Source organism: Pagrus major, chromosome 12 (genome assembly GCF_040436345.1).
Source record: "Pagrus major chromosome 12, Pma_NU_1.0".
Taxonomy (NCBI): domain Eukaryota; kingdom Metazoa; phylum Chordata; class Actinopteri; order Spariformes; family Sparidae; genus Pagrus; species Pagrus major.
The window spans coordinates 25,113,632-25,130,156 of NC_133226.1; the positions used below are offsets into that span (position 1 = coordinate 25,113,632).

Genomic DNA, 16,525 nt, shown 5'->3' on the forward strand with positions numbered 1-16,525 from the left:
GAAATAAAAATGAGGGATAAATTAATGATAATGAAAGTTAAGACGTTGCTATTTTTTCAACCTTTTGTATTTTCACTGTACAACTGTTTGAAAGTACTTACAGTATCTGCATTTCTTCGTCTCAGGCGTTGTAGTTAGGTTTCTGAGAAAGTCGTGTTTGTGTTGTGTGCGGGGGCAGGAGAGATTAGATTAGAGAATAGAGAGTTTGCTGTCATTATACAATGTACAACGACAGTAAAAGGGCTTCACGTTAAGGTGCACAGGAAACAGGAATCCACACAACAAACTACAAACTACAGGCAACCCAGCACAACAACAACAAAAAATTGCTGGTGTACGTATAAATATAATGCACTGTAGTACAGCCGTGAAAATTGTGGCCATCCTTGGTTTTGGTCTTTTTCTTGATAACAAAATCATATGGCTTAAAAGCTGTGTTTAAATAAGTATATACTAAAAATGTGCATTTTGAAGAAGGAGCTACACTTGAAAAAACAAGCCGATAACAAAAAAATGACAAAAACACAACCAGCAACCACAAATATTTGGAAGCTACTTTAAAGAATAAAGCTCAAGGTCGCTTAAAATAAGCAGACTTGGCAACCAGACCACTTCCTTTTATGACCATGAACTCTTCAAAATAAAACACAATATTTATAACTATGCCTCTGCATCTATTTAAGAGTAATGTATTACATTTGACCTTCCGACCTTCCAACTTTAAAAACATTTTTTACTGAATTTATAGCATAATTATTTCAGGAATTTTTTTAATTAACTTCTCTTTTTAAAAAAAAAAATATATATATATATCACGTCCCCCTGCAGTACTCCAAAGTTCCCCTAGGGGCGCCAGTGCCCCCATTTGAGAAACACTGAGTTACTCTGTCGGCTACAACTTGATCCCTGTCTTTTATAGATGATTTTCATTCACATTTTTGCAAAGTATCACCACTAAAACTATGCCGAATTAGCCATTAGCAGTTCCTGTTTGCATTGTACCCATGGATGTACAGACAACTATCAAAAGATGACTTTTATACTGAATTAAACTTAAAAACATGAAGATTCTCAGGCAAGTTCTGTTGGTATGAGGAGTTTTTTTATTTATTTATTATTCTTAAGCTGGTTTATGCACGTTTCTTGCAATGCACAACACAGTTAAGGATATCCTGAGAAAGTGTAAGTCAAGGTGAATCTAAAAACAAGTGTGTTGTGTGTAGCAAAGAGTTAAATAAAGTTCTGTAATTGTCGACTCAAGGTGAGATTGTAATTACTGACCCATCAACAGCAAGTTAGCTGATGTTTCACAGCAAACAGTATCAAGAATATTCGGAAATATCAAGACTTGATGAAAGAAACACTACAGGCGTCTCGTTATTTTATAAAATAAACTTTTTATTTTATCAAAAGTTGATCATGACAGCAGTAAGATCATGACAATAATATATAATGCACAGAAATGGAATAAACAGCAACAGAGTATATGAAAAACTAGTGCAAAAAAAAAATCAAAAATACAAAAATATATTGCACTTTGAAGTTTTAGGTGGAAGAAGTCATGTCTGAGCAACATTCTCAATTCGATATATTCATCTGTAAACATTTATCTTTTACACTTTGTCATTCTTTTTTTCTTTTTTTTCTCTTTTTCTTTTTCGCAAAGCACAAAGCTTCTTAACATCCGTGTTTAGAAAAATCTACAGCGAGAGAAGCTTTAGTTCAGAAACCAACAGGCGACTTGTGGTACTTTATATCGGTTGGTCGGAGTTTGTGCTTTTTCTCGACACCCTGTTTGGGTTTTATACCTGGTCATTTAAATCAACACGCACACACAAACACACTCTCTCTCTCTCTCTCTCTCTCTCGCTCTCTCATACGCACACATTCACACACAATTTGAGCTTAAGTGCTCGAGGTGGTCGTTTAATAATCAGAAACATCATTCGTCTGTTTTTTTTCTGTCTCGTCTGCTTTGCTTTGTTCACAGAAGGAGACAGTTTCCACCTGAAGTCTGGTTAGTGACGGCGACGGTCACGCGCTCAAACTATCGTTTAAACTGGAGATAGCTTTTGTCCTGTTTCAAATGTGCCATTTAGATTAGAGAGTTCAATATTGTTTACATCTGTGGACAGAATCTACTGTAGCATATAGGCCTGCGGCAATCTGCAGTATATAAAACCCACCAATAGAAAAACAGTAATAACGGTATGTGCAAAATTTCACTGTGAGGAAGGAGGAGGCGTCTCCTGACCACTTTGCTTTCTGCCTTGTCAGACTCGCACAGTGGTGTCAGAGAGAACTTTTTTACTTTCCTCATCTTGAGCACAGGATATGGAGGATCCAGCATGGCTCGAAATCCCTGGTCCATATGTCAATGGTCACCGAATACTCTCTCAGCTGACTCTCCCAGGTCAGGGAGGGTATAGCCTTATTTATCGTGATATATAATCTGGTGAGAAGCTGGCTATGTGGGCCTGGAGCTGAGGGTGACGGTGTCTTGTTTGTGCAGAATTCCCTCTGAGCTCACGAGCTCTCCTCAGCGGGACGGACACGTGTCGGGTCTCCTGACGTCCGAGGCCCCGCACACCTCCACGGGGTCGGGGTAAGGGTCGACCTGAGGGAGGGGGCGCAGAGAAAAGAGCTGCATGTTTACAGGCTGCGGACGGAGGGCTAAATAAAAACACTAAAGTCTGAAGAGAAGGTCAAGTAAAGAAGATTAAAGGGGGAAAAAACTACAACTTAAACTGCGTCGTGCTCCACTTTGTGTTTGTTTAATCTGTACAGAATGTGTTCAAACGGATGCTGAACAGAACAATGAGTCTCTTTATACATATTTTGTTCTTTACACTCTTTTAGACAGAACATCATACTTGTTTATTTAGCTTAACTGGACATTTTGTATCTTTTTTTAATAAAAAATGTACATTTTATACTGTTTTAATTGTCCCTTACCTGGTCATTTTGTAATTTCTTTTACAAAGTTGAATTTTTGCATATAAACTGTACGTTGTGTACTTTTTTTAACATCTTAAATGTACATTTTATACTTTTTCTATATCTTAACTGTACGTTTTATACTTTCTTTACATCTTAACTGTACATGTTAAACTGTTACTTTCTTTTTTATTATTCTTTTTTCCACTTTCTGTACATTTTGTACTTTTTATAGCATCTTTTTCATTGCATCATAACTGTATTTATACTTTTTATTGCGTCTTGACTGAACATTTTATAGTTTTTCATTACCTCTTAACATCTTAAGATCTAGTCGGCATCTTAAACGTATATTTTATGCTTTTTTTATTGCATCTTGACTGAGATTTAATACTTTTTCATTACATCTTAACTGTACATTTTGTGAATGCTGTGCTCTTTCACAGTGTGTGACAGTCGTCCTAACCCGTTCCTGGTGGGTTTTTTTATTGCTGTAACACTGTTTTCACGCTGCCCTCGTGGCCAGGACTCTCTCTTGAAGAACAGATTTTAATCTCAACGAGACCTGCCGGCCTCTGTGGTTCCTGTGAGATTGTGACTCTGCTTGCGTGTGAACTGTACCTCAGAGTAGAGTGGCGGTGGCAGATATCTGAACTCTGTGATGTATGTTAGCAGAGATCCCTGGTCGTCTCCCTCCCCGTCAGACCTATCACAGCCCTGCAGACAGTCCCGCCTTTGAGTCTCTGATATTTCCAGATCGCTGTAACTCGGCGGTGCTGCAATAAACAGACAAGTGTAAGAGATCCTTGTGTGCTGTGTGCACATTAAACGAGGGAACGTGCATGTCTGTGTTTACTCTACGTACCCTCGAGTCTCTCCTGCAGGCCCAGCCAGCTCAGAGTGCTACAGTTGCTGCTGATGCTGGAGGTGCGGCTGCTGCAGGCGTGGAGAGGTATGGTCCCTATCACCAAGGGCAACGAGAGAGACAAATTCAACCCGCCGGGGACGTCCACATACACCTGCAGGAAGACGAAGAAGAACAGAATGTGTTAGCAAACATTTCTGTCTGAACAGAAGCCTGTTCTACCTGTTCGCGTCGGGAAAATTCAGCGCCTGAGGTGCCAAAGTATTTTCATATACACATGACCTACAGTCCGCTGCCTCCTACGACACGTCGCAGTCTTTAGAAACACTTCAGGAACATTCATCAAACATCTCTGACCTATTTTCTAATAATTATGATATGAATTTCACACTTTCCTGGACAAACAACGTCACCTCAACACTGTGCTGATTATTGATCAGTGTGTATAGAAAGTTAATGGTAGTTTTACTGTGTTATAAGTACCTTTAATGTGTTATTACTGGTTTTAGTGCTTTATCAGTGAGTTAATAGTGTAACTAACATGTTTTCATAAGTTTTTTGTGCATTAAAAGAGATTATTAATAGTTTTTGTGTGTAGATAGCAGGTTATTAGCAATTTTTTAATGCATCATTATTACTTAAAGTGCTTTATTTGTGAGTTATTGGTGTTATTAATATGCTGTTGTGAGTTATTTGTGTGTTATTAACATGCTACTAATAGTTTTAATCAGTTACTGGAAGTTTTTCAAGCGTTACAATTGAGTAATTAGTGTTATAAATATGCTGTTATCAGATTTTTGTGTTTTCATAAAAGCTTGTTAGTATTTTTAAAAGGTAATAAGTAGTTTTAATCTGTTACTGTAACTTTAAGTGTGTTATTAATGAGTAATTGGTGTTGTATATATGTTGCTGTTAGATTTTTGTGTTATAAGCCAGTTATTAGTTGTTTTAGTGCTTTATTAGTGAGTTATTAGCATTATAACAATGTTATTAGTAGTTTAAGTGTTTTGTTAGTGAGTTATTATTTACTTTTTGTACATCAATTACAGGTTATTAATAGTTATAATGTTTTTCTAGTAGTTTTAGTGTTTTATTAGGGAGTTACTAGAATTATTAACATGTTATAAGTAGCTTTTTGGCGTTATTAACATGGTATTAGTAGTTTTAGAGCATTATTAATGTGTTATTAGTGTTATAAATATGTTAATTGCAGGTTATTAGTAGTTTAAGTGTTTTGTTAGTAAGTTATTACTACACATAGTGGCTTTAAGATACGTCGCGGACTCACCACGAGGGCGTACTCCACTCTGATGATGGGACAGTCCAGGATGGAGGGCGACACCGGGGGGATCTTGAGCAGTTTGCCCTCCCAGCTCTGACTCTTCCCCTGCGGCAGAGGGTCTCCTCTCAGGTTGGACACCAGCTGCTGGATCTGCTTGCCCTTGCCCTTGGCGAAGAACGTCTGGGTCTGGTACAGAGCAGCCTTGGGCACCACGACGCGGGACGAACAGTTCTCCACCTCGGCGAAGATTTGGATCGACTCGCCTTGGAGAGAAGGGAGAAGAGATCAGTCTGTCAGACTGAGAGAGAAGGGAAGTAAGTGAAAAAAGCAAAGAAGAAGAAGAGGAAGAGCTGGAGGAGTGAGGAGGAGGTGCGGCTCACCTGGTGTGTAGCCCTTTCGCTCTATCTTGGCACTGAGGGAGATCGGGCCCGAGGCGCAGAACCAGCAGCACAGAGTTTTCTCCTTTGTACCAGCCTGAGGGGCCTGTTCACACACAAACATCTGCTTCAGCACAAACATCACGTCCACTCCGGCCTTCTTAAAGGAGCAGTCCCACAATTTAGGAAATACACTTTATCGTGTTCTCGCTACGAGTTAGAGGAGAAGACTGACTCTCATGTCGGTACGCTAAATATGAAGCTACATCCAGCAGCCTGTTAGCTTAGCATAACGACTGGAAACAAGGGGGAACAGCTAGCCTGGCTAACCCTCTCAAGAAACCAAACAGGGACGTTTGTTTACGTATTCGCCAGTACCATTTCATCAGACATATTATCGACTAGAAGTCGCAAAAAAAGTGGAAAAAATGTGGTCCATAGTCTTCTGGTTTCCCTTCTTTGAATGGCAAATAAAGACTATCGCCACCTGGTGGTCTGGAGTAATATTCCCTCTCACGCAGTCTCACGTCATACGAGCTAGTTGGCCCTCAGCTGTAGTCTTTGCGGTGTGTTCAAGTGCAGCCTTTAGGCTGAGAACGACATGAGACGACCCTACAGTCGGTTAGCTCTAAGATGTCGGATTAGTGCGTCTGAGCCTTTAAACAAACAAGACACAACATGTTTTTTTCTTCTCATCGATCTTTCTGCCCCCTAGTGTCTTGTTAACCTTTTGCTCCCTAAATAAAACAAGATTTGATGTTATTATCGCATCTTTTTCTGATGAAAGTTGGTGCAAAACTTCCCTCTGTTTCCATTCTTTAAGCTAAGCTAAGCTAAGACATAAGAGTGGTATCAGTCTTCTCATCCTCCTTGAAAGCGAATGAGGAAAATGTTTGAATCAACAGGATTATGTGCAGCGATCCTACCAGCAGCAGAGGAGTGTTGATGTCGATGTGCTCGAACACAATGAACTCTTTCTTCACTTTGACCGGCAGCAGCCAGGGACGGTGCAGTTCAGCTTTCACCCAGTACCTCACACTGCCGTGCTTCCCTTCAAAGGAAGTGGCCAGAGCCCTGACAGACGAGAGGAAGGGCAGCAGGAAGCGAGAGTGTTAGGAAGTGAGGGTGGTCTGAGGCTGTGTGCTATAAATGACTCTTGATATTCACTGTTGTTACAGAAGTACGCAGATCTTTTACTGAAGATACAAATACAACAATGTTAAAGATATTCGGTAACAAGTAAAAGTACAGAAGTATAAACAGCTAAATGTACTTTAAGTATCTGTAGTAAAACGTCTCCTGTCGCTGATAATTTAATTTATGTAACATTAATAGATTGTCTCGATAGTTTAAAGATAGCGAGCTTAGTCCAGCGGTTCCCAATCTCGGGGTCCGGGCCCTCTGAAGGGTCACCACATAAATCTGAGGGGTCGTCAGATCCGATAAAACAAAGTTCTGGTACATGAATATTATATTTGTATTTTGAACTTTGTGTCATTTGTGAATTATTGGTCATTTTATCTCTTTGGGCCTTGAATTTCCATCCAAATGTGGCACAAATGTCCAGAAAATCAGCAAAAGAAAACATAAATGAATGCCTGTTTCCATCCACTCCTGCTTATCGAGTATGAATTCATTAATTGGTGGCGATAAAAGGCTGATTGAGCTACTTCTCCTGCTATTAAACCATTGCAGAAGAAGCTGACGTCGTCATTTTAAGAGCTCCAGTCGAAGCTCAAACGATGGAAAACATAATGGAAGTCAGACATTTATGGGTTGTTGTTTTTTTCAGCTCTGTACTGGAGGAGACGAGCGATTAATTTTCTCAATTGATCTTTTACTTGTTTGGTCTGTAAAACGTTGAGAAATGTCGACCAGTGTTTCCCAAAGCCCAAATGTCTTGCTTTGTTGTCACAGTGGAGGAAAAGAAACCAGCAAATATTCACATTTAAGAGGCTGGAATCTGAGAATTATGACTCAAACCAATTCATCAATTATCAAAGTAACTGGTGATTAATTTAATCGTTGACAGCTGATCATATAATCGTTGCAGCTCTCATGTACGTCATCGTTTATTCACCAAGTCTGGTTTCATTTTTGGTTTTTTATTGACCCACAAACTGTTCCACCACAGCCAAGAGGGGGAACTTTTTCATTTCTTTGAATTTCTGGTGTTTCCAGTCAAGTTTTTCAATGTGCAAACTGAAAATGTGTTCAAACAGATGGATGGAAATAAGGAAAGTACTCGAGTAAATGTACTCACATCTGAGGCAGGTTGAAGCTGAAGGCAAACTCGTGTAAGCCGGCGTGCAGGACAGTCAGCCCTTCCTCCGAACAGTCCTCATCTGGAAACACAAAGAGCACGTTTTCTTCACACACCTGCGCTCTGCTCACACACAAAGTCACTTATTACACAATGGACGTATCACTTCACCTCAGAGGGTTTATCTCCAACTGTTAGAGGCATGTAAGAAGAGAATAAAAAGCAGAGTAAGCACAGAAACACCCACTTCAGTTTGTCAAGATCAGAGCTGCATCGAACTGTTTTCACATTTCACATTTCAGCCCCTGAACATGAAGATTTTCTGCTTCTCTCAGCTGATTTCACAGTAAACTGAATATTTTTGGGAGGCTTTTGGTTTGTTGGTCGGACAAAACAAGCAGTGTGAGGACGCCATCTTGGACTCTGAGACGCTGGAGCGGACATTTTAATCCGTTTAAGGAGAACAGACTCATCAGTTATCGCTCAGATTCATGGACACGTTCTTCTTTAAAGGGTAATTTCACACATTAAAGTGTGTTTACAGGTCTTGGGGAGTACTTCTTTATAAGCAGTATAAAGCCTTTTGTGGCTGAAGCTGCATGTAACCTGATAAACGGCCTCCAGCGATGTCACTCAGTGGCCGAGTTGCATTGTGGGTAATGTAGGCGCCATGTTTTGAAACGAAATACGTAGGTTGTCAGTAAAGGAGTCAATGTAAAGGACAAGGACGTGAAGATTGTTTTTAAATCCTGTTACTTCTTGTTTTTTCTGTGTTTTCTTTTATCCTGTCTTTGTTCAACACTTTGGGCTGCACCTTTGCATGAAAGGCTCAATATAAATAAAGTTAGTGTTATCATTATTAAGTTATCATGATGGGAAAAACATGGTTTTATTTGTGAAAGTAAGACAAAGCTCATCAATACAGAGGCAAAAACAAGGACATGTAGTTTCTGGTACGCACCAGTGAGCCCCAGACAGTTTTGTGTGCTTGTGAGAAAGTTGATTTTTTGAGTCTCGTTCCCAACTCGCTTGGACTGCGGCCGACCCAAATCCCAAAACATCATCAGTATTTGACGAGCTGGGAACGAGACTCAAAAAATTCTCACAAATTGGACCTTTAAAAGATATTTTTTCCCCTCCCCGTGTCCCCTCTGGGCCTCCGTACGTCAGGACATGAACTTGAAACGTTCAAACCGTCCTCAGCTCTCGTAAAGAACTGACACATTCACGTCACGTTGCTGCTTGTTGCATTTCATGAATAAACTCAGTATCGCTGCGGTTGTTAAAGTGTCGTAGCGAGGCGCCGCTGCAGCAACACACCCTGCGAGAGAGCAAGAACATGACCTCTATCAACTTCCTCATTTCTTCTGTTTTTGTTTGTATTTCAAATTCTCTGTATACGTCTCCAGTCAGGCCTGCTGCTTCCTGCCAGCTCAGCACTCAGCCTGCATCTGTCTGTCTGTCTGTCTGTCTGTCTGTGTGCTCGTATGTTTGGTGTGAGAGTTGTCATAAACAGCTCACATGCATGTCTGTGTATGTGTGTGTGTGTGTGTGTGTGTGTGTCTGTCTGCGTGCACGTATGAGCGTGCGCCCTCGTCAAGTCACCGGCAACACAGAGAGCAGCAGAGCAGGAGCAGACCGGTATGAACCAGACTGAGCAGCTTCCTTCAGCTGGAAACTCCAACGCACGCATTACAACTCGGCCTCTCATTGGAGGAGAGCGTGACACGAATAACAGCCCGGGGGCTCTGATTGGCCCGGCCTCCACAAGCCCCCGCCCACATTTGTACAACCATGTGGTGTGTCGCCTGAGAGGGAAAGGGGGGAGGAAGGGTGGAGGGTGGAGGAGGGAGGAAGGGTGTTGTACTACTGACTGTGAACTCCAGGTAGACCTGAGGCTGTCACGCACAGACTTGAAATGAGATCAATGATGACAGAGAAGAGAAAGTGTTACAGCCAGGTGATTTTATTCTTCAAAAAGCAGCAAAGACAAGAAACAGGTCGCGTGAAAAAAGCATGTTTTTGTTTGTACAAAACCAGCGTTTCAAGTTCAAGTTCTTCAAGCAAAGAAAAAGCTCACGTGAGATCCATTTAGCAGCCCGATCCTGAGCTTTCTGAGTTTTCTCACATGACTCGTCTTCATTTAAATCAACTTTCTCGCAAAAACTCATCAGTTCAAGCGTCTCAAATGTGAGAAAGTGCTGCTTTTCTTCGTCTCATGTGACATTAAACTTAAATATTTTGAGGTTTTGGACTGTTGGTCGGACAAAACGAGATATTTGAGGGCGTCACGTTGGGACTTAGGAGGTTGAAATGCATGTTTCTATGTGAACTTCTATTGACTGTCTCATTCTGGATTTATGAGGCCAAAGAAAAGACAGAAATTTGGGAATTTTATACATAAATAAACCGATTACAAGCAATTTTTTAATACAGATCACTTCGATTTGTTTGTATTTAAAAATGTTAAGATGCTACAAGTGTAAAACTCAACCACATCACGGTGAAACTTCTTCTAAATGACCTTAAACCTCGAGCAGTTTCTTCCTTTTGCTTGATCAGTCCAGCTCTACTGATGCCATTAAAGGAAAAGTCCACCCCAAAATGAAACAACTCAGTCATTACCTCCTCAACCTCACGCAGACCGAAAGTCAGGTGAAGTTTTGTCGTCCACAAAACATTTTCTGGAGCTTCACAGCAAAACAGCACCGCAGCATTCAGATGGAGACTCGTTTTAAAACGTACAACATGTATTAAACAAGTCTGAAGTGGGTACACGAGCTTCAGTAACGTCTTTCCAAATGAATTCAGAGCCATTAAATGATTTTTGTTGTTGTTGTTTTTAACAGTTTAAAACAATTACCCATCTCCTTCAGTCGTTCAGGAGAATTTGGGAGGATTAGTTTTGCTGTGAAGACTTTCCATCGGCACGAGGTCGAGTAGATAATGAGTGAACCTTTCCTTTAAAGTAAAAACACTGGAATACAGTTGACACTAAACCAGCTGAAGAAGAGGATTACTCTCCCACATCATTTCACTTCCTCTCGACCTTTGACCCTCCTCCGACACCGCCGTCCATCCCTGACCAAACAAACAACACGCAGAAGTTCATGAAATCCGACGAGGATGGAAGAATCCGTCCCGTGCTCGGCCTCTCTGCTCCTTTTGAATCATTTACAGTTTATAACAGACCTATCCAACAACTGTGGCCCTCTCATGACCTCATTGTGGCCCTTTAATCACGTAGTCAGTCGGCTAATTAGCTCATCATTAGTTACGTCTGCTGCTAAACCAAAAAAAACCCTCTTAATCCAGCTGACAACATCACTACGACTAAAGAAAGTGCATTGTTTTTGTTTGTATCTGCACTTTTTCTTCTTCTTCTACAACAGAAGGTGAACAGGGCTGATGTATATGACACACACAGACACACACAGGTTATAGTCTGGCTCCAACACAAACATGAGACGGATTATAAAAGAGCTGCAGGTGATAGTCTGAGCCGCGGTCTCTTCATTTCCATCAAACTGTCTCTCTGCGGCTCATTTGCATCAACAAAGTACAACATGAACACAGGTGGAGGAAGTGGTGGAGGGACTTTAAACTACAGCAGCTGAGATGTGATCCCACACACACACACACACACACACACACACAGAGAGAGAGAGAGAGAGAGAGAGTCAGCAGGGTCCTCCCCTCCCTCCCCTCTCTGGCAGTTTCTGAACAGGTTTGAACCGCTTCTAACAAAGGGAGTTGCCTGTGCTCAGCCTGCTTCAGGATGTCATCAGTGAAAATGTTCATTTCCCGTCACTTTGTGTGAATGTTGCACCAAACAGCAAACCTTCCCTTTGAGTTTGGCTTCGATTTGGGTCGATTTCAGCTCTTTCTCGCACTGTTTCGCACATGGATTGCAACTTTTTTTTTTTGATTCCCCCTCCCTCTTCTTCCTCCTCCTCCTCTTCTTCTTCTTCTTCTTCTTCCTCCTCTCTGCAGCAAACTGAGATGTCACAGGATGCAGAAGCAGACTAAAACCTCCTCTCCTGGCAGTCAGCTTTCACTTTGTGTTGTTTAAATTCAACATTTTTTAGTGTGCGTGTGTCTGTGAAGTGAAGCGAAGTGAAGTGAAGTGAAGTGAAGTGAGGACGGACGGAGGGGAGATGTATCGCATCAACGATCAGCTGTTGCATCAGCACCACTGGATTTTTATTCTGGGGGGGGACTCTCTCTCTCTCTCTCTCTCTCTGCTCTGTTTTGTCCGCACATTCCTGTGTCAATAAAGTTTTTTTTCTATCCCAACAAAAACACACAAACACAGGCAGCTCCTGTCACAAAAAAAAAAAAAAAAAAAGTTTGCATCACAACAAACAGTAAAAAGATGGAGCGACCCCCCTCTCTTACCTCTCTCCTCTCCTATCAAGGTGTCGTAGTGGTGCAGGTACTCCACCTCCTCGGTGTAGTTCTGGGTGTAAGCCGTGTTCGCCCCGGCGTTCCGAGACTCGGTCCACCGGACCTTGGCGACTCCCCGCGCGGTTATGTCCAGGCTCTTCACCCGCACGTCCCCGGTCACCTCCACCACCACGCGCCCCGACACCAGGTCCCCGCCGGAGAACGCCGGCAGGTTGTTCTCATTCAGACTGTCAAAGTAGATGGCCAGGGCGCGCACTTTGCCCAGCACCATGATGAAGAGGATGGTGAAATGACAAACCGGGAGGAGGAAGATACAAATAATAATAATAATGATAATAATAATAATAATAATAATAAAGAGTCTGTGGAGGAGAAGTTGGTGAGAAGAGCCGTGTGGCACAGATACATGCGCCTAGCTCCGGGGCCCCAGCGCAGAGCCGGGTGTGCGGCCGTGTCCGTGACGGTTCATCTGGGTGAGACGCTCCGCTGATGGGCCGCTTCAGCTCCCGGCTGGCCGCTTCTCCTCCCGCTCCGCTCGGTGTGTCTCCTCTCTCTGCTGCCCTCCTCCTCCAGCCGCCGCGCTCTTAAAGCCTCTGCGCGCAAAAATAACCTCACTGAGCATGTGCGCACAGACCGGCCGGTCACACACACACACACACACACACACACACACACACACACACACTGACGCACAGCCTGTACCAGCAGATGTTCAGACCGACAGGACGTGTCTCCACAAGTCTTCACTTCACACTTCTCATCAAAACAAAAGATTTATGAATTATTTCTGAAACGTTTCCTCTAATTTGGTGCCAGTGATGAAATGTAACTAAGTACTTTTACTCAACTACTGTAGAATTTAGAAGTACTTTTTTTAAAAAAGTATTGAAACAGAAGTGCCCTCTGAATACTGTGATACTTCTGAGTATTTCCATGTGATGAAATATTTCACTCAGTTATGAAATGTAACTATGTACATTTACTCAACTACTGTATAATTTAGAGGGTACTTCACTTTGAAGTACCATCTGAATTTTGAGGTACTTCTGAGTATTTCCATACAATGCAATGTTTTACTCAGTGGTGAAATGTAACTAAGTACATTTACTCAACTACTGAGTAAAGTACCTCAAGTAGAATTTAGAAGTACATTACCTTCTGACTTCTGAGTATTTCTATATAATGTGACTTTTTAACTCAGTGATGAACTGTAACTAAGTACATTTAAGTAACTAAGTACACCTAGTCAACTATTGTAGAATTCTGAGGTACTTCACTTCTGAGTAAAGTACCTAAGAAGGTACTTCTGAGTATTTCATTTAATGCAATTTATTACATGGTGATGGAATGTAACTAAGTACATTTACTCAACTACTGTAGAATTCAGAAGTACTTCACTTCTGAGAGAAGTACCTCAAGTAGAATAGTAGAGGTACTTCTGAGTATTTCCATATGAAGTGAAATAAAATGTAATAAAGTTACACTACATGTATCTGGACAGGTTTATAAATACCTGCAATCACAACCCGACCACCAGAACACACCAGGAGGTGCAGATCCAGCAGAAGAGACCTGAACTCATGTTTGAATCTTTGAGTCTGGAAGAAGTGAGAAGAGTCACAACATCAGTGATGATGGTGGTGAAAGTCTGCGAGGCCCTCCAGTGGCCAAAACTGTGCTGCACAACCTGCAGGCTGAGCGAGGACAGTGAAGGCATCACACACACTCTGAACTGCAGTTCATCACAAAAGTTAAGTGTTGGACAGAATATCTCTGAGGCAGAGGGAATTACTCACAACTTGAGACTTCTAACTGGATGAAATGGATTATTTTCGTGTCATCCTTCAGCTTTTTGACAAGAATATTATTGTATTTGATCCAGAAATCTTCTCCTCAGCAGGACTTCCGTTCAACAAACTTTTTCCAGTTTTGTTCCTGTCTGAGGGGTTTGTTTCTAATGTTCCTAAAAACATGGCGACAATGGATTTTCTTTGGCTGTTGTCTGTCATGTTTTAGTTTGTGTTTCTGTGATGTCCTGTTTTATTTTGAAGTTCTGCCCTCGTGTGTCTCGTTTTGCTTTTCATTTCCTCCTTTTGTGTGTTTTCCCGTCCATTTTCTGTGTTCACCTGTGTCGTGTTTGTCAATCAGCCCTTGTGTACATACAGTCTGCGTGCTCGCTGCTGACTTTGAGTCTGTTCCCGTGACTCCCCATGTTTTTTTTGTTTCTGGCTTTATTCCTCGTGTCTTTCTCCCGATTTGCTTTGCTTTTGTTTGTACTTTTTATTTAAGCTTACAAGTGTCTTGTATTTGGGTCCATTGTCCGTATTTTCTGATTCATACATGTGTCGTTATAAAAGAGACGTCTGTAAAAACTGTTGACAAAATAACAAGAACTGCAAACAAGTTTTTTCAGTTCAGACTCTTTTTGTCATGAATTTTTGATCCATGGAGAAAATGATTTTAAAAATCGGTGACGTCATCACAATATAAAGCCTGTGAGTCTTGGGTTTCCTCCTCCGGTTTCAAAAAAATCTCTGTCCACGTGAAAACGCAAGCTGTCAAGTGACGTCAAGTGCACGCCAAAGCAACAGCTGGCGATATAACCTCTACCGTATGGCCATGTTGGCCAATCACAAGACGTCAAACAAAGCAGACAAGCCACGGTTTCCAAAAGCACCATCTTCCATGTACAGAAGGCCAAAACACATAGAAAAAGCTTTGTTTTAAGAAACTCATGTACAGGGCCATATACACACAGTATATATATATTCATATATTTAATTTTGGCCCTGAAAAGCCTCCATACATTTCATGATATCTGCTCATCTATGCATAACTGTAATAATATAAAACACGAGAGGCACGTGGATCTGTGTAGAAATATATTTTCTCAGACAAACGCTACACAGTCGTTACAGTCGGTCCTGCATTTGACTTCAGTACAATGGCAGTATTACTCACCAGCAGAAAATACCCATGATGCAACAGGAAAAAAAAACAAACAGGATAATGTGCAAAATGAACAGCGAAGAGAGTAAACAGCATATTATAACTATAACACAGGTTTGTCTCTCTTTACCTGGAGCTCAGGTGGATCTGGACGTCACACACAAGCCACAGACGCATTAGATGAACTTTCACATTCAGTATCCATAAATGCACTTTGCATATAATTTATGTTCAGTCATGCAAAAAACACTTTGACACACACAGACGCAGACATGCAAGGAAATCGCAATCCCCGAAAAAACCGTCCACGTGTGAAATATTTCAGAGGTTATAAAGCACGGAAGAGTGAAATAAACACACGCCGACTGTCTGACTGTACACGTCACACTCATGTTCAGAGGAGAGAAAACGCAGGAAGTCAAAGGAAATGAAAATAAACTGGGTGAAGTGAGAATGAGGCAAAAAGTAAAGATTCAAGGTATAAAAAAATAAACTGCTGCTGGACGAACAGTCGAGATGAAATATTAAGATCTTCCACATAAACGCTAAAAAGTCATGGAGGATTTAAAATGCCCAAATTAAAAAAATAAAATAAAATAAACATTGATTTAATGATTTTCCTTTTTCTGCTTATATTTACTGTCACTCATAATAAAATGATACGTTAAAAGGACAATTATTTGGTCTTTTGTTTTTAATAACTGAATTATTGTAATTGCAGCACAGACCTACTAAAGTACTCAGATGTTTTACTTAAAGCAACATCATGTAGAAATTGGCTTTTTGTGCGATTCTGGCGCCCCCCACAGCTTCTGGGTGGAACACCACTGTGGTAAATACAAATCCAGGTCTGTAACAGTTTGTCAGACGTGATGTAGGTGCTGACGACAAACAAACTTTCTGGAGACGTTGAGATATATTTAACTGGAAGCACTCGGAGCAGCCAGACAAAAAAGGCGGAGCGCTCGAAAAAAATTACGCTGAGCGCTGCGCCGCCAGCCGCCATGGACGCTTGCTCCTATGTGGACTGTGGTGGCTCTCATGGCCGTGGAAAAGCAAATCGGTTCTTAAAAGATCCGCAGGTTGGACCAACTTCGAACCAGCACTAGCGCCAGCCCAGAACCAGCACTCGAAAAAGAGGCATCTGAGCCTCAGCTGAAATATGATGACATCACTATGACATCATCAAGGTTATTCTCCCAGGTGCTGGAAATCTCCGTCCAGACTTTTTACAAGTTTTTTTCCAGGCTGAGTCGCACTAAAATGACCTAAAAAAATGTGTAAAAAGATGTGGAATGTCCCTTTCACCACAAAATAATATCAAAGAAACTAATCACAGAGTAAAAACTGATGACTTGTCGCAGAAACACTGAAATCCGGTTGATATTTTCACCGATAAAGGAGCAGTCCATGATTTTAGCATGCTACGAGTCGAGCGGCTTTGA

General features: G+C 41.4%; 1 protein-coding gene across 1 annotated transcript; it reads right to left on the reverse strand.

The window, feature by feature from the left end:
- Positions 1 to 1,386: 1,386 nt before the first annotated feature.
- On the reverse strand, positions 1,387 to 12,717 carry arrdc3b (arrestin domain containing 3b). The gene is made up of 8 exons (XM_073478536.1): positions 12,123 to 12,717; positions 7,725 to 7,806; positions 6,388 to 6,535; positions 5,465 to 5,567; positions 5,091 to 5,347; positions 3,803 to 3,956; positions 3,559 to 3,713; positions 1,387 to 2,617 (listed from the first exon to the last, which is right to left on the reverse strand). The coding sequence occupies exons 1-8, from the start codon at positions 12,400 to 12,402 to the stop codon at positions 2,540 to 2,542; spliced, it is 1,257 nt and encodes a 418-aa protein (XP_073334637.1). The 5' UTR covers positions 12,403 to 12,717; the 3' UTR covers positions 1,387 to 2,539.
- Between the last annotated feature and the right edge of the window lie 3,808 nt (positions 12,718 to 16,525).

Coding starts and splice junctions, on each gene's coding strand:
- arrdc3b (XM_073478536.1), bottom strand. CDS start 12,402: ATGGTGCTGGGCAAAGTGCGCGCCCTGGCCATCTACTTTGACAGTCTG. Junction 7,807..12,122: donor CTTGATAGGAGAGGAGAGAG/GTAAGAGAGGGG, acceptor TTGTGTTTCCAG/ATGAGGACTGTTCGGAGGAA. Junction 2,618..3,558: donor CACCGCCACTCTACTCTGAG/GTACAGTTCACA, acceptor CCCCTCCCTCAG/GTCGACCCTTACCCCGACCC.